Source organism: Leptopilina heterotoma, unplaced genomic scaffold (assembly GCF_015476425.1).
Source record: "Leptopilina heterotoma isolate Lh14 unplaced genomic scaffold, ASM1547642v1 Lhet_52, whole genome shotgun sequence".
NCBI lineage: Eukaryota > Metazoa > Arthropoda > Insecta > Hymenoptera > Figitidae > Leptopilina > Leptopilina heterotoma.
Genome location: NW_025111114.1, coordinates 2,551,588 through 2,579,139, shown reverse-complemented (window position 1 = coordinate 2,579,139; position 27,552 = coordinate 2,551,588). Strand labels below are relative to the sequence as shown.

The 27,552-nt window shown below is 23.2% G+C and overlaps 2 protein-coding genes across 3 annotated transcripts; both read left to right on the top strand.

Annotated features, from left to right (window-relative positions):
• Positions 1-1,124: 1,124 nt before the first annotated feature.
• Positions 1,125-17,835, top strand: LOC122507911 (protein obstructor-E). 2 transcript variants are annotated; one of them, XM_043620919.1, is made up of 4 exons: positions 1,125-1,329; positions 11,787-12,188; positions 12,426-12,639; positions 17,487-17,835. In XM_043620919.1, the coding sequence occupies exons 1-4, from the start codon at positions 1,290-1,292 to the stop codon at positions 17,545-17,547; spliced, it is 717 nt and encodes a 238-aa protein (XP_043476854.1). In that variant the 5' UTR covers positions 1,125-1,289; the 3' UTR covers positions 17,548-17,835. The 2 variants fall into 2 exon arrangements, with proteins under 2 accessions (XP_043476854.1, XP_043476853.1); XM_043620918.1 differs by lacking the exon at positions 17,487-17,835 and adding an exon at positions 14,855-15,157 and having other exon boundaries at positions 1,126-1,329.
• A 3,225-nt stretch (positions 17,836-21,060) lies between these two features.
• LOC122507906 (integrator complex subunit 4) lies at positions 21,061-27,532 on the top strand. Its single transcript, XM_043620912.1, has 7 exons — positions 21,061-21,424; positions 21,755-22,179; positions 22,335-22,661; positions 22,799-23,063; positions 23,179-23,641; positions 26,033-26,513; positions 26,670-27,532. The coding sequence occupies exons 1-7, from the start codon at positions 21,374-21,376 to the stop codon at positions 27,406-27,408; spliced, it is 2,751 nt and encodes a 916-aa protein (XP_043476847.1). The 5' UTR covers positions 21,061-21,373; the 3' UTR covers positions 27,409-27,532.
• The last annotated feature ends 20 nt before the right edge of the window (positions 27,533-27,552 follow it).

Sequence of the window (27,552 nt, the reverse complement as noted above, 5' to 3'; positions counted from 1 at the left end):
TAATTTTTTTATTAAATAAATAAATAAATAAAAAATTCTTTTATCAAGGGAACGAAATTCTATTTTTTGTTTTCTATCTAATATTTTTATAATTTAATTTTTTTTTATTAATAATTAATAAATAAATAAAAAAATTATTCTATTATCAAGAGAATAAATTTTTATTTTTTTGTTTTCTATCGAATATTTATTCAAATTAACTTTATTAATTAAATAAACAAATTAAAAAATTATTCTTTTATCAAGAGAATAAAATTCTATTTTTTTGTTTTCTATACAATATTTTTCCAAATTAATTTTTTTATTTAATAAATAAATAAAAAAATTATTCTTTTATCAAGAGAATAAAGTATAAAATTCTATTTTTTTGTTTTCTAACGAATATTTTTTCAAAGTAATTTTTTTTTTATTAATAAATAAATAAAGAAATTTATCTATTGGTATCGAGAGAATAACATTTTATTTCTTTGTTTTCTTTTAAATATTTTTAAAATTAACTTTATAATAATTTTATTAAATAAATAATAATATTATTCTTTTATCAAGTGAATAAAATTGTTTTTTTTTGTTATCTTTCAAATATTTTTTCAAATTAATTTGTTTATTGAATAAATAAAAAAATTATTCTATTATCAAGAGAATAAAGAATAAAATTCCATTTTTTTTGTTTTCTAACGAATATTTATTCAAATTAACTTTTTATTAAATAAATAAAAAAATGCCCTTTTATTCAATGTTTTCCAGTTTCATTAAAGAATTAAAAAAAGAAAAGAGAAAAAATAAAATCATTCATAAAAATAATTCTTCACACGAAAAGTAAATAAAACTCGAGAAAGCAGATGCTAATTTTATTCCTAAACAACAGACAAATTTTTAAATTTAGAAGAAAAGTAATTTTTTTTTTCCAGTGAAAGGGTTCGTGTATAAGACAATAAAAAAAAAGAAGAAACGAAAAAGAAGAAGGAGTACACAATACATAATGAAAAAGTCAGAGAAGGAAGACATGCGGTGAGACGAGCAAGAAGAGAGTTGAGGCCCACAAACAGTACTTCTTCTTGAACTAATGGAAAATAGGGGGAGAGTGGGACTGACACGTGACCAATGACTTATATAAAGGTGAGAACCGGCAGGGCGCCAACACAGTTCTCCTTAGCAAGGGGGATATATAAAGTGTCCATTAACTTATAATTTTTTTAATTGTGTCAAGTAAAAAAAAAAAATTTTTTTTTGTTAACTCTCTCCTAGATTTAAGCCGGTAGTAGTCAGTTAATTTCACAGAATACCTTGCCATGAGGACGTACGTCGTATTAGCCGCCATTCTTCTCGCCGGTACGTACTTGAAAAATGGAATCAAATCAACGAGCAAAAATTTTATTTCGACTTTTAAGTTCAAAAAAGAAAAGAAAATACAAAAAAAATACAAAAAAAAAAGTGCCACTTTAGTGAAATCAGTGTGTGATTAATATATAAAAATGGATTTTTAATCTGTGAAAATTTATCCAAAGTGATCATCTCAAAGTCCATAATTATATTTTCTGTCCCAAATTATTTTTTCTTTTAAAGTGAGACAAAATCATTCAAATTTTTTTTCAAAGTGAAACTTTTTCGTTTGACAGTGACAATCGAAAATTAAAAAAGTGGGGTTCTTTTTAATGATTTAATTCAGTACTTTTTTAAGGGGGAAGACATTTTTCAAAAATATTTAAGTAAATATTATTATTATTTTTAACTATTTGTCGGTTTATCTTAAATAAATAAATAAATAAAAAAGATTTGAAGAAAATTCGAAAAATATTTAAATAAAAATATATTAATAAACTCTATGAAAACATAATTATTTCAATTATACATAATACCAAACAATAATAAATTATTTAAAGTCAAATTAAATTTTAATTCCATATAAATTTTGATAAATTAAAAAAAAAATTTAACTTACTTTTTTTTAAATATTACGAGCAACAATAATTTAATCATTTCTTTTCTATGGCTAATTGATTAATTAATATCATTAATAATATTCATTCATTCAAATGTAATTTTTAAATGTACTTTAATTTATATTTAATTTTAATTAATTTATAACAAATTTATTTTATTTATTTATTTTATTTTTAACAAATTTATCTTATACGGATTCATAAGATTTAATTTGTAATAAATTTACTTTAATTTATATTAAATTTTAATTAAATTATAACAAATTTTCTTTTAATTTATATTAAATTTTGAAATAAATTAAATTAAATTAATTTTTTACAAACAAATTTTAGTTTTTTTTAATTCATAAAATTGTATTCGTTTGCAATTGTAAAAAATGATAGTTTAAATTTAACGTATGAACTACGTCTTTAATTTTTGTTTACATTTTTTTTTAAATAAAAAAATAAATAGAAAAAATAAAAATTAGTTTGTTAAAAATAATTTCTTTACTGAAAACTGGAATCAAAAATAATTTCTCTATAGAGAATATAATTCATTTTTTAAACTTCTTTTTTTTAAACTAAAAACCTGTTTTTATAATTTTACGAATGTAAAATAAATCAATAAAAAAAGAAATGAACCAAAAATACCAATTTTCAAAAATGGAAAAGTAATCACGAAAAAATTTGAATGATTTTATTTTATGAATTTCGAACACGACAGAAAATTCGAGAATAAATTGAAAAAATACAATTAATATTTTTTGTAATCCATACATTATTTTATATACCTGACAGTATTTGTTTGTTATTTTTAAATTATTTTAATTTAAAATATATTTTATCTATTTTTTATTTTTTATTATTATTTTATTATTCTTTTTTTGGGGACCACCTATGATATTTAATTTGAAAGTATAATTACGAAAAAAAAATGTCGTACAAGTGGAAGAAAAAGTAAAGTTAAATTTTGACGAGATAAATTATAAAAAAAAGGGAAATGAGAAAAACGAGTTTCTTTAATTATATGCATAAAGGAACTGAAAGCAGTTAAATTATATATACCTGAAAATTTATATTAAAATTCAAATAATACTTTTTACTGGTTAAAACATTGTATAATAAAAATTTATGTAACGCCTTACGTCTTACCACTTATACTACTTGAATAACTTTATATACAATTTCTACATGTCTGACGTGAATGAGTTTTTACTACTGATCATCCGAAAAGCCGCGACAATTTTTCGTACAATATCAAAATAAAAATAGAAAAATTATACTTTTCTTTATTTTATTTTTGGTTTATTTTTTTAAATAATTAGTTTGAAATTCTTTTTCTTAAGTATAAAACTTTATATCGAACTTTGTACGTTTATTTAAAAAATATTATTAAACGTCTTTCAAACGTTTAATGTTCATAAAATCGCGACTCGTCTGACTATAATTAAGCTTTACTACTTGTTTGGCCTCAAATATTTATTTTTTAAACATTCTTTATTTATTCTTCAATATAACAAATAAATATAACAAAATTAAGTAAAAAAAATTTTTTTTAATCATATTTTCGGTTCATACTTTCGTTTAGAAAATAAAAAATAAAGAAAAATAAAGAAAAATAAATAAAAAATAGTTAAATAAATAACTAAATAATTAACTAAATTAATAGACAAATAAAAAATAGAACAAATGGAAATAATAATTAATAGAAAAAAATGAAAATATAGTTTAAAAAAAATATAGAGGCAATAAATATAAAAAATTTAAAGACAAATAAATGTGACGCGATCTGAAGAAAGGGACCTTAGAAGCAAATCATTTTAAGGTTGGGTTAGAGTTACTTTTTTCTTGTTTGAAAGTTTCTTTTTACTTATTTCGAATTAAAATCAGTGTTTATTAAATATTTTAGTTTTAATGAAGACTTAAACTTTAATGATTTATATTGACAGTTGATCCTTTTTTTGTATTTTCATTTAAAAAATTGCAAACATAACCTATAATTTTTTGCTTCTAAGGTCCCTTTCTTCAGATCGCGTCACAAATAAAAAATACAAATATAGTACAGTATGTAAAATAGTATGGCACAATATATACAATATAATAAATTATAATAATAGATATTTTCCATTTTATTTATATCTCGGAAATTTTCTGCTTTCGTGTATTAAAAAATTTCGCACTTATTTTAATCACTAAATAACTAAAATAAACTTTCATTTTCGTCAGTTGGATTTTACGAGAGACAATACTTTCACAGTATACACCGAATTGCAATAAGAATTCTTTTTTTTTTTTTTTAAAAAAAAAAGAGCAATTTGCATCCAAATCGCACTTCCGGTTATTTAAAATAAATATAAGGCAACATAACCTCTTTTTATATATTACATAAAATCAAATATTTCCTTTTTTTCATAAAATCTGCTCAGAATTTTAATATATAATTTTAGTCTTTGGCTTTGAAAAGAAATTAAATATTTAATTATAATTTAATTATATAAACTTAATTATAAATTTATTTATTAAAAAAAATATAAACAAAATCCAAAATAAATAGAAAATTATTATAGAAATAAATTTATTATGCACATTAAACTTTTAATCAAAAACAAGATCAGTCGATTTTTTCTTAGTATTAAATTAATATTATTTAATTATTTAATAATTAATATTTAATAATTTACTAATTTAATTTATGATTAAAAGTTTAATGTATATTAAATTTATTTCAATAATAATTTCCTATTTCTTTTTGGTTCATTTTTATTTTTTTAATAAAGAGAAAATCAAGAAGAAAATCAAAGAAGTGAATTAATTGATAATTAATTAATTTAATTAATTAATTAATTAATTGATAATTGATTAATTAAATAAATTAGTTGATAATTGATTAATTAAATAAATTAATTGATAATTAATTCATTAAATAAATTAATTGATAATTAATTCATTAAATAAATTAATTGATAATTAATTCATTAAATAAATTAATTGATAATTAATTCATAATTAATTAATTAAATTAATTAATTCATAACTAATTAATTAAATAAATTAAATCATAATTAATTTAATAAATTAATTGACAATTAATTTATTAAATAATTAATTAACAATTAATTTTATGTATAAAATAAATTAAATAATTAAATAAAAATTTTAATAAATTAAATTTCAAATAATTAAAACAATTTTTCTACACCTAGTTTTCATGAAGGAATTATTTGCCAATGTAAAAAATAAGAGAGGGGGGTAATGACACACGTGTATGATAATTGATTTCACGCCAAAGTGTTTATAAATAAAAATAGAAAAAGATCAATAGCTTATATCCTGTTTATCGAATTAGGCAAGATTGCGTTTTTTCTTCATTGTTAAAGATCACTTTCATTTATCAAGAAACAAAGATTAAAGAAAGAATTTGTTTTTTTAAATCATTGAAAGAATTATCTTTAAAAAACTGACTCAATTTCCCGCAAGGACAGAATTATAATGTCTATATGATATATTTATTTTTATTTAATTACAGCAATTAAAAAAAAATTTAATTCAATTAAAGAGAAAAGATTTTAATTTAATTCAATTAAACTTGTTTTTTTTCAAATGGAAAAAATTTTGTTACATAGCTAAGAAAATTATTTTCAAATTGAGAGTAATGTGCGCATCTAATTTTGTATATTTTACTATCGACTTGAAATTAAATAAAATTTTCCTTTTTTTAATTTTATAATATTATTATTGTATTATATTAGATAATTTATAATAAATATAATAATATAACGAAATTAAAATCCGGCATTATTTTTTGGTTCAAATAAAAAGAAACAAAAAAAAATGAATAAATCAATTATTAATTTAAATTATTTAAATGGTAGATTATAATTAACTGTATTAAATAAATAATTGTTTGTGTAATACTTTCTATTTAAATGAATAAAATTAAATAGTATTTACTTCTTTACTCTTCAGTTGCATAGTTTTCTCAATTTAAAAAAAATTAATTGCTCTCACACTGAAAGAAATGTATTTGCTTCAAACAACCGATTTGTCTTATCAAATAAATATTTACTTGAATGAAATAATTTTTTACTCGAATCGAATTGAAAATAGTATTTGTACCAATAATTTCAGTATTTGTAGCAAATAATATGATTTAATTGATTCAAATAAATATTTATTTGGCAAAATTCAAGATTATTTGATTCAAAAAAATATTTATTTGGCAAAATCCAAGATTATTCGATTCAAATAAATATTTATTTGGCAAAATCCAAGATTATTTGATTCAAATAAATATTCATTTGTCAATAGCCAAATAATTATTTTATTCAAATAAATTTCTTTGACAAAAGAAAAAATAATCGATTATTTGATTCAAATAATTATTTTCCCCATGTCTATTGTTTACGATAATATATTATTTTATCAAATTAGCAATAAAAATTAGATAAAATTTTTTTTTGCAAATTCTCACCAAAATAAAAACATATTTTTAATTTTAAAAAAGATCTTTAAAAAATGCAAAATTCAATTTTTATTTCATTAATTAAACCAACAATTTGGAATAAGCAAAAAAAGAAAAAGAAAAAATGCAATTAAACTGACATTTATTTTTCTCCTTCCTTTAAAAATCGTGAAATTTCTAAACTCTAAATTGCAACAGATTGAGATGCCAATGAAGAAATTAATCTTAAACGAATTGCGAATCCGTTGACTTTTCAAAGGAATGATTTAATTGGAATTTACGGAATTGCTAAAATCATATGACATCGACTATGACATTTAAATGTTTGCAAAAAAAAAAAAAAAAAGAAAAGAAGAAGAAAATCATTCGTGACATTCAAAAGTAAACTGGGAGAGGATTTCACACATTATCTTTAAGAATCTCACGCGGTAACATATAAATAAACGAGTATATAATCCTTTCTCTCAATGATAATTTACTATATATATATTTATAACAACTTGCTACAAAAGATCACGAAGTTGACCTTCAACGAATGTATCATTTAATTGCAAATTCCCTCGTGATTCCTGATTTCAAAAATATTACAACCTTGACCATTTCCGCTTCCTTAAACAAAAAAATTTCCCTCTCCCACAAAAGAAGAAAATTTTCATTCACTAATTTCATTAATAGAAATTCGAATTTTTTTTCGTTCAAAATTTTCGGAGCTGTTTGAAATTAATTTAAATTATCGAATTTGGTAATTAAATTATTAACTGAAAAAAATGTTTACAATAACGGATCACTTAACTATCAAATAAATAAATAAATGAAAATAAAATAAGAAAAATATTTTTTATGAAATAAGTAATTCTTTGATTATTATTATTCTTTTTTTATTATTATTTATATTATTATTTTATTTATTATTTTTGTACTTCAATAATATTTGTCAAAATAATTATTCCTACAAAATATTATTTTTTTATAATTTAAATAATTATTTATATAGGTAAATAATTACTTTTTTATTTTATTATTAGTGTTTTTATTTTTATTTTGCTATTATTTATATTAATATTTTATTTATTATTTTTACACTAAAATATTATTTATCAAATAAATAAATTATTTACAGCAAACGAATAATTTTTTTATCCTGTAAATAATTATTTATCTAGAAAATAATTTTTATTTAAATCAATTATTTATCTAAAAAATAATTTTTATTTAAATCAATTATTTATTTTTTTATTTTTATTTAATTAAATAGTACTCGCCTCGTGACTAAAGTTCATCTAAAATTTTCTCAATTTAATTTAAAAAATTGTTCACTCAAGTATAAATAATTATTTGACAAATGCCAAGTGATCGATTATTTGATTCAGACAATTTTTTTCCATCCTATTGTTTACCACAATTTAACCATAAATTTTTCTATAATTTAAACTACCAAAAAAAAAATAATCAAAAGGAAACTACAAAGTTGAAAAAAGTGAGAATTTAATTAAATAAAAAAAGGAAATGAACCACAAAATTAAAAAGCGTGCAATGAGAGGGACAATTAGAACCCAAAAGTTGAAAAAAAGATCGAAAATTTTTATAATGACAAGAAAGGAGAAAAAGGAGACAAAAAAATGAAAGATACAGAGAAAATATATATTTATAAACGAGGGTCGAAAACTGGGGCACGAAACCTGATTTTGGTCCTTCGATCAGTGAAACGAAGGCTGGACCAAGAGAAAAATGAAAGTAAAAATGTTTCTCGTATGGGACCCAAGTGAACGGGATGCTGAGACAAGTTGTTGGTTCGGTCCCAAGTGAAAGTCCATAGCGAAAGTCTTTGTACTCTTACATAAGACATTTAACTATTCAGAGATCAATTTTATACCTACTAAGGTTATTAAGATATTTATTTACTCTCCATCTCGAAAAAAATTGCACAAATTCAAAAGAAAATCCCCCCAAAAATAATTATTTATTTTTCTGACAATATTCTATTTTTGATTTATTTTATTTTATAAAAATAAAATAAATTTTTATTATTTTTCATCATTTTTCTCTTATTATTTATTATAAAATAAATTTATTTTATTTTATAATTAAAAAAGAAAATAAATAAAAAATACAATATAGCAATTACCTTCCATTTAATATAAAAAATATAATAAATAAATAAATTTTAAAAACGTAAAAAATAAATCAAATAAAAAAAGAAGTGAAAAAGAAAAAAAACTAGTCGAGTATAGAAAGAAAGCAGAAAATATTTTTTGACACGATAAGAAATTTTTTCTTCAATCAGTACGATAAATACTATTAATCAAAACTTTCTCAATGAAAATAAAACGAAATAATACATTTTTCTTTGCCATTGATATATAAATTATTTGAAAAGTGTCTATCGATGCGTGAAACGGGGAAAAATAATTAGCATATACGTGCATAGATTCATCTCCTTAAATACACTTTCGAAACAAGTTCGTGAGAAGAAAAAGGAAAAATGAAAAGTCGAATGGCAACGAGAGATAGACGAATACTATTAATATTCAACAAGATTTTTATAGAATTACTCGTATTATTGAATTAATAATTACTAATTAATAACGAGATTCTTCGTGACGATTCAATGAACTTAGAAAACGAATAACCGGAAAATTATACAATTCTCAATTATCAATTTCTCCAATAATATACTAATACTCCAATTATACTAATAATAAAATAATTTTCCAATTATCCAATTCTTCAATTAAATATATATTAGAAAATAAAAACTTCAAATAATATAAATACAGTTCAATTAAAAATTTTCAATTCAATTATTTTCAATCTATATAAATGAAATTACCCAAAAAAAATTCAAGTATTTTCAAAAATTTTAATAAAATTCTTCGCAAGAATTCAATAATTTTTATAAATAATAAAATTATTTTCCTGGAATTTAATAATTTTTATAAATAATAAAATAATTTTCCTGGAATTCAATTATTATTTTTATAAATAAAAAAAATCTCCGGAATTCAATTACTTTCAATCTAATCTAAATGAAATTCCCAAAAAAATCAATTATTTTCAAAAATTTTAATAAAACTCTTGTCAAGAATTCAATTATTTTCAAAAAATAATAAACTTCTTTGCCGAAAATTTAATTATCTTTAATAATTCAATTCTAGGTAAATAAAATTCCTCAAAAGAATTTAATTATTTTTATAAATGATAAAACTATTTCCAAGAATTTAATTATTTTTCAATACAATTTGAATAAAAATCGTCGCAAAAGAATTAAATTATTTTTATAAAGTAATAAAATTATTTCCAGGAATGTAATTATTTTTATAAATAATAATAAAATTCTTCGCCGGAACCTAATTATTTTCAATCAGTATACAAATAAAAATCTCCAAAAGTATTTAATTATTTTAAAAAAATTTAAATAAAATTCGTCACAAGAATTCAATTATTTACATAATTTAAAATTAAAATTGTGTTCAAAATAATTGAAATTCTGCGGTGAGTTTTATTACTTGTGAAAATAATTGAATCCCTAATATTTTTGACGAATATTTAATTTTTGCGAAGAATATTCTTAAAAATAATTGAATTTCTGCAATAATTTGTAACTTTTCCAAAATTAAATATATTTTCCTGTTTTAAACTAAAATTCTTCTATAAATGCATTATTTTTAACAATTTTGGAAAAAGTTCTTTGAGAATTTTCAAAATCATTTGTTGAAAATTTTATTTTACAAAATTTCAATTATTCGGAAATTCTGCAATTAAATATATATTTGAAAATAGAAACTTCAAAGAGTTTCAAAAAAAATCTACAATTAAACTTTCTGACAAAAATTAATTCCACAGAATTGTTAGTTAAAAATATGAAAAATTCAGATTTTCAAAAATTTTAATTTTAAACCATTTCAAAATTTAATTATTTCTAAAAATTCACGTTATTGCTTTTAATATTCAATTATAATCTAAAATTTTAACTGAAATTCATTTTTAAATAAATTTTTATTAGAAAATTCTACTAGAATTCAATTATTTAAATACAAAAGTAAATAATTTATTGAATGTTTCACAAAATTAAATTCTTATAAAGAATTTTATCCACAAATTTTTTAAAAATTGAATTTTTTTGACGAATTTTAATAAAAATTTTAAGAATAATTATATTTCCGGAGAATTTCAATTTAATTATTATTTTTTAGAATTTTTAACTAAAATTCATTTCTAAACCAATTTTTATTAGAAAATTCTACGATAATTTAATTATTTAAACACAAAAATAAGTAATTTATTGAATTTAGAATTTTTAAGTAAAATTCATTTCTAAATCAATTTTTATTAGAAACTTCTAAGAGAATTTAATTATTTAAATACAAAAATAAATAATTTATTGAATAATTGAATGTTTCTAAAAATTGCATTCTCATAAAGAATTTTATCAATAAATTTTTAAATAATTGAATTCTTTTGACAAATTTTAATACAATTTTTGAGAATAATTACATTTTTCAAGGAATTTGATTAAAATTAATTATTAAATAATTAAAAACAATTAAAATTCTGCAAGGCTTTTTATTATTTATGAAAATAATTGAATTCCTAAAAAGAATTTTATTATTTTCAAAAATAATTGAATCCCTGTAAAAATTTTATTATTTATGAAAATAATTGAATGATTGCGAAGAAATTTATAAAAAATTTGTAAATAATTGAATTCCTGTAAAATTTTTTCTAATTCATGCAAATAATTAAATGTTTGCGTAGAATTTTATTAAATTTTTTTAAAATAATTGAATTCTGTTGGAAAATTTTATTAAAATAGTATATTTTAAAAATCAATTAAATTGAGGAAAATTTTGTAAAATAATTGAAATTTTGCCAAGAATTTTCTTAAAATTTTTGAAAATAATTGAATTTTGGAGAAGAATTGGTTATTTTTAAAAATAATTGAAATTTTGACGAAAATTTAAAAAAAATTTTGAACATAATTGAATGTCTGTGAAGAATTTTATTTCTTTTGAAAATAATTGAATTTCTTCAATCATTTGTAGTTTCTCAAAAATTCTCCAAATTATATCTTAGAATTTACGACCTTTTCGTTTTTTCTCAATCAAATTATGGACTTTACGGAACTTTTTTTTAAAAAAATCGTACTTTTACGGACTTTAAGCAAATTTACGGACCTTTAGGGATTTACGAACCTAATTCGAGCCCTGTAAATAGATTAAACGGACCTTTTATTATCAGAATACTTCAATAAAACGAAAAACGAAACAAGAAAATAGAAACTAGAAACTAGAAACTAGAAAATAGGAAATAGAAAATAGAAAAAATATTCTATTTTATCGAAATTGACGAAAAATTTAGCATTTTATCGAAACTGACGAAAAATTTGTCATTTTATTTTCCAGGTGCAAGGGCGCAGGAGGGTTTCAAATGTCCAGATGATTTTGGATTCTATCCACATCACACTTCATGTGACAAATATTGGAAATGTGATAGCAATGTTGCCGAATTAAAGACATGCGGCAATGGTTTGGCATTCGATGCATCCGATTCGAAATTCCTCACGGAAAATTGTGATTATTTACACAATGTTGATTGCGGTGAGAGAACACAATTGGAACCACCAATTACCACTCCACATTGTTCACGACTCTACGGTATTTTCCCCGATGACAAAAAATGTGACGTCTTTTGGAATTGTTGGAACGGCGAGGCCTCTAGGTATCAATGCAGTCCCGGATTAGCTTACGATCGTGAGGCTCGAGTTTGCATGTGGGCCGATCAAGTCCCTGAATGCAAAAATGAAGGTGAAAATTTGATAAACAAATAAAATTCATTTAAAAATCAATTTAAATGAAATTAATCAAAAAATCAATTCAAATAAAATTATTTTAAAAATCAATTCAAATAAAATTAATTTAAAAATCAATTTAAATAAAATTAATTTAAAAATTAATTCAAATATTATCCAAAGTAATCGAAAATCAAATCAAAGTGAATAAAGAAGATTTGTAATTGAAGAATTCTTTTTTTCCTAAAAACAGAAATTGCTGGAGGATTCACGTGTCCAGCTGCTGGAGAAGTGAGTGGAAGTTCCGGAAGTTTCTCGAGACACGCGCATCCAGATGATTGCAGAAAATACTACATTTGCTTAGAGGGAATTGCCCGAGAATACGGATGTCCAATTGGTACCGTTTTCAAAATCGGCGACTCTGACGGAAGTGGCGCTTGCGAAGACCCTGAAGACGTTCCCGGATGGTGAGTTAATCCTCCAAATTATTACTAGTATTCCAAATTTTATTTATCTCCCAAAAAGTATTCTGAAAAACTTTATTTTTTATATTAATTTTCGATTAATATTAATTTTCTGTTAATATTAATTTTCAATTAAAAATTAATATTCAATTAAAAATTAATATACAATTAAAAATTAATATTCAATTAATATTAATATTCTGTTAATATTAATTTTCGAATATTAATTTTTGATTAATATTAGTATTCGATTTATATTAATTTTCTGTTAATATTAATTTTTAATTTCACAATAACAAATAAAAAATTTCCTCCACGAGGAGAAAAAAAAATAATTTTCAAAAAGAAAAATTGAGACATTAACTGAAGAACCGAAAATGCATGACAATGGTATGAAGTGGGACTGTCATGACTTCTTTCTATTAAGCTTTCGACTAAACACTTCTTTAACTATTTCTGCCTTTCAATCTCTTTATGCACCTAACTTGCGTGTCCGAATTTTCTCTATTTTATCAAATTTTATTCCATTTATTTAACAAAAAAATTCCTATCGAAACTGCTGGTAAATAAGGGATATCACAAAAGAATGAATAAAAAAATTAACCGAATGTGTCTAACTCGAATCTAAAAATATTAGTAGAAAAAAGTAACTCCAAAAATCTTGATTAATTTCCAATAAATTGCAATAAAAATGAATAAATAAACTTTCCTTCTTTAGTTAATAAATAAATAAATGCTCCTTCTTGAATTAATAAATTAATAATTATTTATTGTTTATTTATTATTTATTCATAATTTATTTATTTATTTATTATTTATTATTTATAATTATTATTAATTAATAAAAATTAATAATTCGATTAAAATTGTAGGAGTTACTTTTATCTAAGTTTTCCTAAAAAGAAATTAAATTCTCAAATTTGAAAGTATAATTTTAGAAATACTTCTCTTTTAATCTTTTCTACTTTTCTTTTAAATAATCAAACGAGAGGTCAATCAACATCTGTCGATGATTTTTTCCCAACCGTTTCAAATTTTTTTTTGAATGTAACACGATTTCTGTTTAATGTTTATTATTAAATCTTAACTTTAACGGAAAAAATTCTTTGGAATGACATAACTCGCATTTGCAACAAATTTATACTCATTTGTTCTTTAATAATTGTTTATAACAAACAAATATACTGAAGAGAAAATTTATTAATTTGTTTATGATTCGAAAAAAGTAATAAGAGTGCGAAAATTTTATATGAAAAAACCATTTTTACTAAATTTATTAAAAAAAAAGAACGAAATTCAATTCCATTAAAAAAAAGCAACATTTTATTCAAACAAATATTTTTTATTCTAATATCTTTAATATCTTTAATATTTTTAATATTATCAATATTTAATATTTTTTAATTTTCTTTTTTTTCTTTTTCTTTTTTTCTTTTTAATTTTTACAAAATTAATAATTTTTGATTCAAATAAATTTTTATCTCGAATTTGTAAATATTATAATTCTACCAGAACTGATAGTAATTAATTTCCTTCAGTATATTATATATATATATATATATATATATATCCTTCTCTAATTACTATTACTTTCAAAATAGTTTTCATTTTGTTTCAATTGTAACTGAAAAAAAACTAAAAACTATAAAAAATTTTACGACAATTCAATCGAGTTAAAAAATTGTTTTTCAATTTAATTTTCCATTTCTTTTTAATATTTGAACCTCCGATTTTTAGAAATTTCAATATTTAAAAAATCGATTCTTTGTCACGAAAAATAGAAAATTGTTCTAAATATTAATTACTCAATTAATAATTAGCCAAATTTCCCAATTAAAGTGAATAAAAATTCCAACTTTTTATTTTAGATTTCTATAATTTTGTTTCAAGTTAAAAAATACTCCAAAAAATTATTTTTAATTTCTTCAAATCTTTTTCTTTAGTCAGTCATTTCCAAAGATTAATTATTAATTTTACAAAAAATTAAAAACGATAAAGATTAATTTCTTTAATAAAATCCCTTATTCACCGCATAATTTTATTCACAAATAAAAAGAAAACAAAAAGAGATTTCAAAATGAAAAAAAGAACGAAAGGAAGAAAAGTCCCTTCCCCACCCAAAAAAAAAAAATCATGCGAAAGGAGCAAATCGAATCGAAAGAATGAAAAATTAAGACCAATTGGTCTTCATCATCGATTTCTCGATTTTGCTTCACAGTGAGGATTACTATGGAGATCTGGACCTGAAGAGCATCAGGAAGAGTGAGCTGCTCGCTGGACTTCAGGGCTCTGGTGAAACAAGGAACACAGGCAAACCCCATTCAAAGCCTAGGCCCACACCAATTGCCGCCAGGCCCTCACCATCCAATCAGGAATAAACCTTTCTCAAAAAAAAAAAAAAAACATTAAAATGCGCTCTTTCGACTTTATCAATTTATCATCTACATCATCCGAGAGCCAAGAGTACTATATGTACCAAAAAAGATAAAAAAAAAATACTAATTTTTGGTACCAGTAGTCACAGAAATAATAAAAGTGAGAGTGAGAATTTCTGAGAGAAAGTGAGCGAGAGCGCGAGAGAGAGAGAAAAAGACGACACGAGTGAAAGAGAGGGAGAGAAAGGAAGCGAGATTTTTAAGGAAAAATAGAAAATGATTTTCCCAATGCTCCATTTTCTGAGCCCTAAACAATTTTCAATGACCCCATTAAGTCCCGACTATTTTTTTTTCTTTTCTACCATTTCCTTCCCATTCTTTGGAAATCCGATCATTGAATGAAATAGAACACGAAACTATTCATTTTTCTCAATAAAAAAAAAATATTTGCAACTATTTTATAAAAAAAAATTTGTTGATAAAAAATGATTCTATAAAAAAATATTTTATAAAACATTTTATATAATTATTATAAAATAAAAATTCCTGAAAATACTTTTATAAAAAAATACTTGCACAGAAAATACGTTTATAAAAAAAACACAGATAATACTTTTATAAAAAAATATTTGCACAGAAAATACTTTTATAAAAAAAAATACTTGCACGAAAAATATCTTTTATAAAAAAATACTTGCACAGAAAATACTTTTATAAAAAAAATACTTGCACAAAAAATATCTTTTATAAAAAAAATACTTGTACAGAAAATTATTTAATTTCATAACAATTAAGTTTTTTTTTTTACTATTGTTATTAATTTAAAAAAAAATGTTTTCTTCGTTTTCATTTCACTCAGAATCGAGATAATTCGAGGGGAAAATGTAATGATTATTTTTTGTTGTTATTTCAATAAATTATAAATTATAAAAATATCACCAAATTCCCCCTTCCCCCACCCCAAACTTGTACTCTTGGCCTCAAAAATTAGGCATCAACTTATTTCATCTTCCCCCCTCCCAAAAAAAAACCTCCCCCTCGAGAAGTTAAAATCTTTTTTTTTACCCTTTATCATTTATTTTTTTTTTTTTAAGTGTAAGGAGAAAAAAAAATGAGAAAATAAAAAAAATCTTAAAAATTTTCTGTCTTATCTCTTTTTAAAAAATCGATTGATGTGTGCTTGACCTTTGGTGTCCTTAAACTTTCCACCTTTTTCCGCACAATGCAACTATATACCCTGACACACTTACTTTTCGTTTTAAAAATTGGAAAAAAAATCTTTTTTTTTTTAATTCTCGCATGCTTATTACACTCACAATATGCAATTTGCACTCGTAATATGATTCATTTCTTTTTTCTTTAAAAAAACAAAAAAAAAAACATTTTTAATGCTTTTTATTTATTTTTCGTTATATTTAATTTTATTTTCAATTTTATTAATTTAATTTCTAATTTTGTTTGATTCAATTTTTAATTTCATTCAGATTTTGAATTTAATTTACTGTTTACTTCATTTGATTTTTAATTTTGTTTAATTCGAAATTTAATTTTTAATTTTATTTTCAATTTTATTTCAATTCTGATTTATATTTAATTTAATTTTTACTTCATTTGATTTTCAATTTTATTCAATTCAAGATTTGATTTTAATTTTATTCCTTTCAAAATTTGATTTCTAAATTTTATTTTCAATTTTATTTCAATTCTGATTTCTATTTAATTTAATTTTTACTTCATTTGATTTTTAATTTTATTTTCAATTTTATTTTTAATTTAATTTTTAATTTTATATAAATTCTGAATTCTATTTAATTTGATTTGTACTTAAATTGATTTTTAATTAACAAAAAAAAAATTGAGACAACTTGAATGTATATTCAGAAAATTAAACTAAATGCAAGGAAATAAGTGAAAAATAAGAAACTTTAACGAATTTAATTTCCAGAACCGAATTAAAATTTTACTATTTGATCGTCTCAAGATATTCGTTAAATTTCAAATCAAAATTCAAATTCAAAAATATTAATCAATAAAATAATCGAAAGGTAAGTAAAAACTTTTGCTTTTTCGTTCGCCTTTTCATTTCACTATCTAAAAAGTTTAAATTCTCAAAATATAACCAAAAATATGTCGAGAAAATATTTCAACATGAATATCGAATTTCAAATATTCGAATAATCAGAAAATTGAAATTAAAAAAAAATATTCGACTGTGAATAAATTAAATACTAATAAAAAATATTAATAATATAAATAATATGAATAATATTTATCAGCTATTTAATTTTCTCAAGTTCTATTTTTCATTCTAAAAAAATCAGTTAATGTCTTCGAATAAAATGCCAATTATTAACATAAAGAAATCCAGTTCTAAAATAATTTTCATTTCCGCCAAATTGTTAAATTATTTATTATTTTTATATTATAATTTCGGTAGTAAGAATAAAAAAAAAATAAATAAATGAATTTCTCTAGCGAGGACTACTACGGTGATGTGGATCTAAAAGCACTTAGAAAATTGGGATTCAAAAAATGAGAACCTGCCGTACAAGAAAAACAAGCTGTTTACAAATTCACGAAGAGAAGAAAAAGACTAGAAAATGTTGGAAGAAATTACATCTTGATTTCCAATAATAATTAATTTGATTTTTGCCAGTATCTCTCGTATATATGGTCACGCTCTCTAATCACAGAGGCCTTTCATTATTCCTCGTATATTTAAGAATCTTTCTACTTTAATGTTATTATTACTATTATTATTTAAATACGAAAAAAAAATAATTTAATTTTTTTTTAAATAATTTAAATAAAAAGATTTTAAATATTTCCCCTCTCAATGCCACCAGAATTTCATCGTTAGTTTTACATTATTTTTTAGTCTCTAATCATGTAAATAAATAATAATAATAAGTTGAAAGTTCAAATTTGATATCTCGAGAAAAAACTTAGCGATAAAAATAAGACTTGAATATAAAATAATATTATTGAAAATAATTCGAGAATAAGCGAAGTGTTGGATTATAAAAAAAAATAGATTGTACAGAAACAATCCAAGAACTTAAATGAAAATTTGATATCGAAATTTAGAAATAAAACGAAGGAATAAAAGAAAAAATTATTACAACCTGACCACTCTTGAAATCAGGAGGGACTCACCATTCGATGAATACACTCGACAAGGAACTCGTCATATTAACTTTCGGAAATGTTTACAAAATTTTCTGCGTTCTTAATCCTTCAACCACAACAATTGTAGAAATGAAGATTTTGATTCTCCAAAAAAAGTGTGCCATTAAATTTTTTTCGTGAAGAAAACTAAAAGAAAAAAAAAATTTTTACTTTCATGCGCATATTTTTAATTTTAAACCTATGTACAATCGTAAAAAGCAAAAAAAAAAATTGTAAAAAAAAAACTTTTTAGACATACATGAAATAAATAGAAAAATATATTAATTGCATTTTGTTCATTTTATACTTTAAGGAAATAATAAACAAATTTTCTTTAAGAATATTGGTTGTAAGAATTGAAAAATAATTTACCAAATTTTTGAACGGATTGCTGATCGAAATGCTTCCAGTTATTGAATACCAGGAGCTCGTAATCATTTTTATTCAGATAATTCTAAAAACAGAATACAAAAGTATTAATTATTATATTATTATATTTATATTATATAATTATTATATTATTAAATTATTATTTTATATTATAAGAATTATTTGGAAATTCTTCAATTAAATATAAATTAGAAAATAAAAACTTGAAATAATTTCAAAAGAAATCCATTAAACTTTTTCAGAAAAATTAATTCTTTAGAATTGTTAGTTAAAAGTATGAAAAATTCAGATTTTCAAAAATTTTAATTTCAAAATTCTATGAAAATTCTATGAAATAATTGAAATGTTTGCAAAGAATTTTATTAAAAATTTTTGTAAATAATTGAATTCCTGTGAAATTTTTTCTAATTTATGAAAATAATTAAATGTTTGCGTGGAATTCTGTTAAAATTTGTTTAAAATAATTATATAAAATAAATTTTAACAAAATTCCACGCAAAAATTTAATTTTTGTTATGGAAAATTTTATTAAAATCGTTGATATTGAAAATCAATAAATTGACGAAAATTTTTGGATATAATTGAAATTTTTGCAAAGAATTTTATTAAAAAATTTTGAAAATAATTTAACTTTAGAGAAGGATTTTATTATTTTTGAAAATAATATAATTTCTGCTTAATGAACAATAATTGTTTAAAATACGACTGTCGACGTACAAAAAATTGTCGGAATATTGAAAGCATTGTCTCAATATTGCGATAACTTCACGTCGTTCACGCGCTGTATTGAAAACATAACCTGAAAACAATTTTTTACAAACAATATTTCTCCAAATAATGCAAAAAATTATAACAAATTTTACCTGTTTTACTCATTTTCAACAAAATTTTGCACTTTTTATAATAAATCACAACATTCTACGACTTAGGTTAGGTTAACTTTGTATAATCATTCATTTAGACACTTCATGATGAGTCTCTTTGTATATGCACATAAATTATTATATTTCTTGATTAGATTGAAAATTATGTCAAAAAACTTTACAGAAATATGAAAAACGTACCTGGATTATAAAGGGAATGTTGATTACAAATGTCGATCATCGTTTTCTGAAAACTTTTCAACAATAACGAACAAGTAGAAACACAACCTTCGTCTCGACCATGATTGGCCGAATAAAGCATGGCCGGAAACTGCAAAACAAAAAATACCCCAAAATTCTTCATATAGATAAAAATTAAACATCTGATTAAAAATGTATCTTATGGATACACTAATTTATTGGTAATAATTACTTATCAATGTCTCCTATTAACTCCCAAGGATTAATTTTTTTTCTAAAATATAGTTAAAATAATCTGAATTTTAATTAAATATTTGAATTGCGAGATAACAATGTTGGCTGTTCTGATTTTGATCCGATTTTTGTGCCATCTGTTGGCGATTGAAGAAACTCATAACCTCTAAATTTACCATATGATCAATTTAATTTACATATAATTAACAATTAATTACCATGACCAATTAATTGTATATAAATAATAAGAATAATTAGAGAATTTTAAATTTAAAAATTACTTTTGATTAGAAGATATTTTTTTTTACATCAATTTTTGCAAAATCCACAGCAAAATGTTTCTTACGCATTTTTTTTGGCAATTATAACAAAATTTGGAAAACAAAAGTTAGTTTTGTTGATCAAATTTATAATTTAATTTATGACGTTTAATTATAAATTAAAAATTTCACTTACCATTTGCAACAATGTCAAGCAATTCGACGCCATTTTGAAAAGTACTGTTGTCAATTTTTGTTTCTAAACCGACAATATTTTTTGCGCAAAAAAAGAACATAACCAACAAAATTATTTCTGTAATAGAATATACTTTTGAAAATATTGGAAAAATCTAACACAAATTTCAAGTTTTATCATTATCAGTAGATACACAGATACAACAACCAATGTTCCAACACGTGTAGAAATAAATCCACTTTTATCCATTCCCACTGGTTACTTTGTACCATTGTTTTCATAAATAATCATGCTACTTCATTAGAGGATAGATTACGTCTAGAAGATTTGTAAAAATATGAAAAATATACCTTGCTTACAAAAGAAAATGCTCTTGATCATCGTCCCGAGAACTTTTTAACAATAAAGAACAAGTCAAAACACGACCAGTGTCTTCTTGACAGTGATTGGCTGATGAACACTGGCCTGGAAATGTAACAAAAATTCCCTATATTAAAATTATTCCTATGAGCGAAAAAATTAGATCTTATTACACATTAATATTAATTAACTAAAAGTAATTATCTCTCGATTTTATTTAAATGTGTTCAAAATAATTTTGTTAATAATGAATATAATTGAAATATAATTAGAAGAATTCAAAGCAACAATGTTGGCTACACTGAATTTTGATTTCTGCCATCTGTTGGCAATTCAGAAAACTTTTGACCTGCTCATATGATAATATAGAAAACTGCGACAGACGAAAACAAATTTACTGAAATTGAGGTTAAGTTTTCTAGTGCTCTTAAATTACGTTCTTTATCTTTTGTAAACAATTTTTTTGTTATAATTGTTTATTTATTTTATTTGTTGGAATATAATTTTTCAATTATCAATCTAGAAAAATGGATTTTCTAACCTCAGTAATTTAAATATTGAGTTTGACAACTTAACATACGAAAAGCACGAAAATTAATGACGTGCCAATGAATGCAATGAATAAATGGAATAAATGAATAAATCATCAACTTTTATTTAATATTAATATTATTAATAAAAAAAGAAGCAATGGCAGCATTAATAAAAAAGAGAGCTTTGGCGGAATTTACGCAAAGCCAAGTAAGTAGTAATTTTATTATATTCATTACTTTGTTTTCATATAAATATCTTTGTTAATATATTCATTACTAGTTATCGTAAGTCAGTTTTAATATTTTATTTAATTCAGGGTGAGCCACTTTTTTCATAAAAAAAAATTCACGGTCATAAAAAATAACTCTGAAAATAAATTACTCCATTAAAGATTGAAAGAATTCCCTGATTTTTAGATAAAACTTTTTCTCAAATCCTAAAAATATCTTAATTCACTGTCATTTCTCAGTTTTTCCAGGTCTATAAAAATTACACTATTTTCCATTATCGAAACTGTCTAAAAAAAATTTTCTTCAGGTTATTAACGAACCACCAGTAAAGAGGCTGAAAACACTACGTCTTTCCTTGAGTGGATCGAGTAGAAATGGTTCAAGTGTCAATGGCAGTTCTGTTCTTGTTTATATTGAATGTCTGGAGAAATGTAAAGGTGGAAATGATGCTCTACAACTACTCGTGAGAATATCCGATATTCTTTCGCAAATGATTTCCGACGATGTGCCAACAGCTGTGAAAAAACTAGTCGAGAGATTTACAATTGAACAAGAAGCTGCTGTAAGAACAAAAATACTCTGGGTTTTCGCTGAACTCGGCGAAGTTACTAACGATCCTGCCGAAAAGGCGAGAATTATCAACGAAACGGCGAATCTCTTAAAAAATGAGGAATCACATCGAGTCAAGAGTCAAGGACTCGCAACATTGTTGAAACTCGGCAGTTTTAATCAGTAAATAAATATTTCTATTTCTCTTCTAAACAGAAATTAATTTCGTAAATAATTAAACTTGTCAACTAATTAGTAAATCAAATAAAAAGAACGTACTTAATAATTTGTAAATTTAAAAAAAAGGAATTTACAATTATTTTTCTTGAAATTTCCAGAACCGCAGTTTTGAAAATTGCTCGGGAACATTTACCGGACACTTGGCACGGAGTGCAGACGAGATGCCTGATGATAATTGGAAGATATCTCTCTGCAAATGTATCGGACGACACTTTATCACTGGTGGGAAATTATGCGAGATCGCAGGATCCAAGGGTACGAGCTCAAGCCTTCGAGTCAATGGCAGAACTTCATTCGCACAGGGGTTGTCGATTACCTGCGACTTTCTTTTCGGAAGCTTGCGGAGCACTGAAGGACGATTACGAAATTGTTCGTCGTGCCGTTTTGAAATTAATCTGGCTCCTGGGGAACGAATATCCCGATCAGTAATTAATTTCTATCGATTTTCTTTTTCTATTCAAATTTTACTCAAATTCAAAATTTATTCAACTTTTTATTTTATTCGAATTAAAATTTTTAGATGAAGAAAAAATAGGTTTAATATTTTCATTTTTTTTTCTAGAATGATTCCCGAACAAGAGGGAGAGGAAATTCGAATGATTGACAGTGCCTTTTCGAAAATATGTGGATTAATGGGGGATTTATCGCCTCGTGTTCGTGCCTCAGCTATGTCTTTATTAGGATCAATGAAAGGAGTTTCTCGACGTTATATTGAGCAGGCCTTGGATAAAAAGCCAAAAACGGTCGAGGACGAAAGCTCGGAAGTTGAGGAAAGAAGCGGTTCGTGCGGTGCATTCATTCATGGTTTAGAAGATGAATATTTAGAGGTACGAATAAAATAGAAGTAGAATGAGTGTAGAAATTAAATCAATAGTTTCGTAACTGTTAATAATTTCGTAATTGTGGATTGAAATAGAAAACTAATTTTAAAATTTGATTTAGGTGAGAACAGCGGCCGTGGAATCGTTATGTGCTCTGTCATTGGAGCAACCCTGTATCGCTTGTGTTTCCCTCGACTTTATGGTCGATATGTTTAACGATGAAATTCAGGATGTACGATTAAAAGCCATTGAATCGTTGAGAAAAATGTCAGCGAGCGTGACACTGCGGGAGGATCAGTTGCAAACGATTTTAGGAGCTTTAGAAGATTTTTCCGGCGAAGTACGAGAGGGTTTACATGCAACATTAGGAGCGAGTCGTCTGGCAACGCGAAACTGTCTTCAAATGTGTGTCACGAGACTTTTGGAAAATTTAACGAGATATCCACAGGACAAGGAGAGTATAAGGAGTTGTCTAGCTGAACTTGGAGCTTCTCATCCTTACCTAACTCTGCCACTGGTACCGCAAATGCTGGGTAGACATCCGTTTTTCGATACTCCAGAACCTGATGTCGACGATCCTCTCTGTATCCTTTTTTTTGAAAAAGAAAATAGTAACTTTTGCTTCCTCATAAAGGAAGGATTGTATTTGTTTTATTTTTATTCTTTGCGTTTGCGGGCTTCGCACTCAAATAATTAATTTTAAAAAAGTACCAAATAGTAGCTTTAAGAGTGAAAAAAGTAGTTCAAAAACGTAGATATTGAAAAATTAAATTTGACGACTGAAAAACACGTTTTAATCAATTTACAAAAATTACCAAAAAACGTTTGATTCTGTTTTTCTCTGATTTCTATAAAAAATATTCACTTTTTTTCTTAACCTAATAATAACTTGAATTTTAAATTTTTATGAAATTCAATTATTTTCCAAACTTTTGGTTAAAATTCTTCAAAAATTCGATTATATTTTAAAATAACTTTTGAAAGTAAAAATAAAGTTTTTTTAAAATATAAAATTTATTTCAATTAAATTTTTAAAAAATTCCAATAATTGGAAATTTAAATAAATATTTTTAATTTTTACTTGAAATTAACTAATATTCAAAAAATTAAAATTAAAAATTTTTCAAAAGACTAACTTTTTTCAAAATTTTCTAAATTAAATACATAAATACTTACTTATTTTTCCACAGGAATTAAAATTTCAAACAATTTTAATGTAAAGGGTTTTTAAATTTACCTATTTATAAAAAAATTTATATCATAACGCATTTAATATTAAATTTTAACTAAAATTCATTTTTCAAATTAATTCTTATTAGAGAATTCTACAAGAATTCAATTATTTAAATACAAAAATAAATAATTAGTCGAATAAATAAATATTTCTTAGAATTGAAAACTTATAAATAATTTTATCAAAATTCACTTAAAAATGTATTAAAAATAATTGAAATAGTGAGAAAAATTTTATTATTTATAAATATAGTTGAATTCTTTAATTTAATTCCTGTGAAATTTTTTTTTTTTATTTATGAAAATAATTAAATTCTTGCAACGAATTTCAGTAAATTTTTTTAAATAATTGAATTTCTGTGAAAAAATTGAATAAATAATTGAATAATAAATAATTGAATTAGTTTAAAGAAATTTTTAAAAATTTAAAAGAATAATTAAATTATTTCGAATAATTGAATTAAAATTGTATTAAAAATAATTGAATTCTTGCAATGAATTTAATTATTTATGAAAATAAATTAATGCTTATAACCAAATGTTATCAAAATTATACAAAATAATTAATTTCTTCTAAAATTAATTTCCACTAAAAATTTTAATAAATTTTTGAAAATAATTACACTTTTCGAGAAATTAATTTAAAATTGTATTAAAAATAATTGAAAATTTCAGTAAATTTTTTAAAATAATTGAATTCCTGTGAAAATTTTTTTTTATTTATGAAAATAATTGAATTCTTGAAACGAATTTCAGTGAATTTTCTTAAATTTAATTGAATTTTGGAGAAAAATTTTTTGTACTATTGTAAAAATAATTTTATTCTTGTGAAGGATTTTATTAAAATTTTTGTAAATAATTAAATTTCTGTGAAAATTTTTTTTTTTTTTTTATTGTAAAAATAATTTAATTCTTGTGAAGGATTTTATTAAAATTTTTGTAAATAATTAAATTTATTTAGAATTCTACGAAAATTTAAAAGAATAATTTAATTAAAACTGTATGAAAAATAATTGAATTCTTGCAATGAATTTAATTATTTATGAAAATATTTTAATTCTTGTAAACAAATGTTATCAAAATTATAAAAAATAATTAATTTCTTCTAAAATTAATTTCTACTAAAAATTTTAATAAAATTTTTGAAAATAATTACATTTTTCGAGAAATTGATTTAAAATTGTATTAAAAATAATTGGAAATTTCAGTGAATTTTTTTAAATAATTGAATTCCTGTGAAAAATTTTTTTTATTAATGAAAATAATTGAATACCTGCAACGAATTTCAGTTTTTTTTTTTAAATAATTGAATTCTTTTGAGAAATTTTATTAAAATTATAGATTTTGAAAATATTTGAATTTCATCGAAGGATTTCATTATCTGTGAAAATAATTGAATTCTTGCAAAAAAAATTTTGAATATTTTCTTAGAAGAATATTTTATTAATAATTAATTAATTATTATTTTACTTCAACTATTAGCGAATTTAAAATTTAAAGTTGTTCAAATTTAAAAAAAAAAAAAAAGAAAAATGTAGCTTTTAGTGTCACAAATTTAAAAAAGTATCCAAATTACTATTTGGATACTTTTTTAAATTTGTGACACTAAAAGCAACTTTTTTCTATTTTTTTCAAAATTTTAGTTTTAGTAGATGAGTGCAAAGCCTGCCTTTTATTTTATTTGATTCGATTTATGTAATTTTTATTTTTATTGTATTATTCTCCTTAATAATTGAAAATAGATGCGAGTACATTGGTTTTAATTTTCAATGCAGCGCTGCATTGTCCGAGTATGCACGCCTTATTCACAGAACATGCGGCTAAACACTATTTATATTTACGTGACACAATGCCACATTTGGTGCCCCGATTGACTCCCGTTTTAATCAAGAGACTAGGCTTTGGAAAAGAGGAAATGGAAGAAGAATCTAGAGATCGTCGCGGAAGGGAATTTCTCGAGAGAATGGTCACTGGAATAGAAAGAGCAAAACCAGGAGGAAAAGTCTACACGCAACTTTTGGAGGCTGCTTCCGTTGATGTTGAACGATTAGCCGAAATGGATCGTCAAATGGAAGGAGCCGCTACATTCACCGCTTTATACATTAAATGTCTCCTTCTAATTCGATCGATAATCAAAGATTTCTCTCAATCAACTCTACCATCGTCAAAATCCGGTTCAAACACTTCGAGCAATATTTCCCTTCTTCTTCAACACGCGCAAAAGTAGGTCTTTTCATTTCTATCTCTAATAAATTAAATATTTTTGCCAAGAAAAATATTTTGCCAAGAATTGCCATTGTAATAAAAAATTAATAATAATAAAAAATTTATAAAAATAAATAAATAATTTATTTATAATTAATAAAAAATTATTTTCAGATTACAGAGATTATTCTCAGGTCTGAGTGAAGTCGACATGGCGTTAGCTTCCGACGTCTGGTTAAAAGCCCTGGCAATAGATTTGGTCCGTGTCACCAGAAGCGCGACAGGAAGTGCCCTCCCATTGACAAGGCAATTTCTCTCCGAAGCAGACGCTCTTCCACAGGACACAATGAAACTACCACCATTTTCCAAGTCTCTAGTAATTCAATTGCCAGCTCTCGGTGAAGTGAAACCCGGCCCACTGACGCGACTACTCATGCCTCTGCTGTTAACACCTCTTCAAATTGGTGACGAAAGACTTCCTAGACCTTCGGCATCGACGAGATTTTGCCGAGCAATCATCGAAGAACCACGTGGCGATGCTGATTCAGCTTTGAAATTCACCGGCGGTCTTCTACTCGGTATACCAATGACGGCAAAAATTCACAATCTTCGCGATCCAAGTACATTGAGAATAAAATTACGACATCCCGATCAACAGGTGCAATTGCTATTGCCAAGAAAAACCGATCTCAAGGAACAAAATAGTGAACTTAAAGACTATCGATTACGAACGACTGTTCTATTTTCCCATCAAGTTTGGATGGAAGCGTGTAACGTTGAAATTTCCCTAGCTTTAATTGCCCCATCATCGACAATGTGCACCCATTCACCTCAAGACGATCCCTGTGTTATTGATTTATGTAAACCAATTAAAGTGTCAATTTCACCAAAGGCTATTAAACGGGGAATTTAACTTCAATTTTTTGCAATTTTTTGCAAAAAAAGAAAAAAAAATGTTAAATGAAATTTAATGCTAATAAAAAAAAATTCTACTTTGTTATTTTTCGAAACAAAAAGAAAAAAATAAAGAAAACTTACCGAAATTAAGAGAGATTTT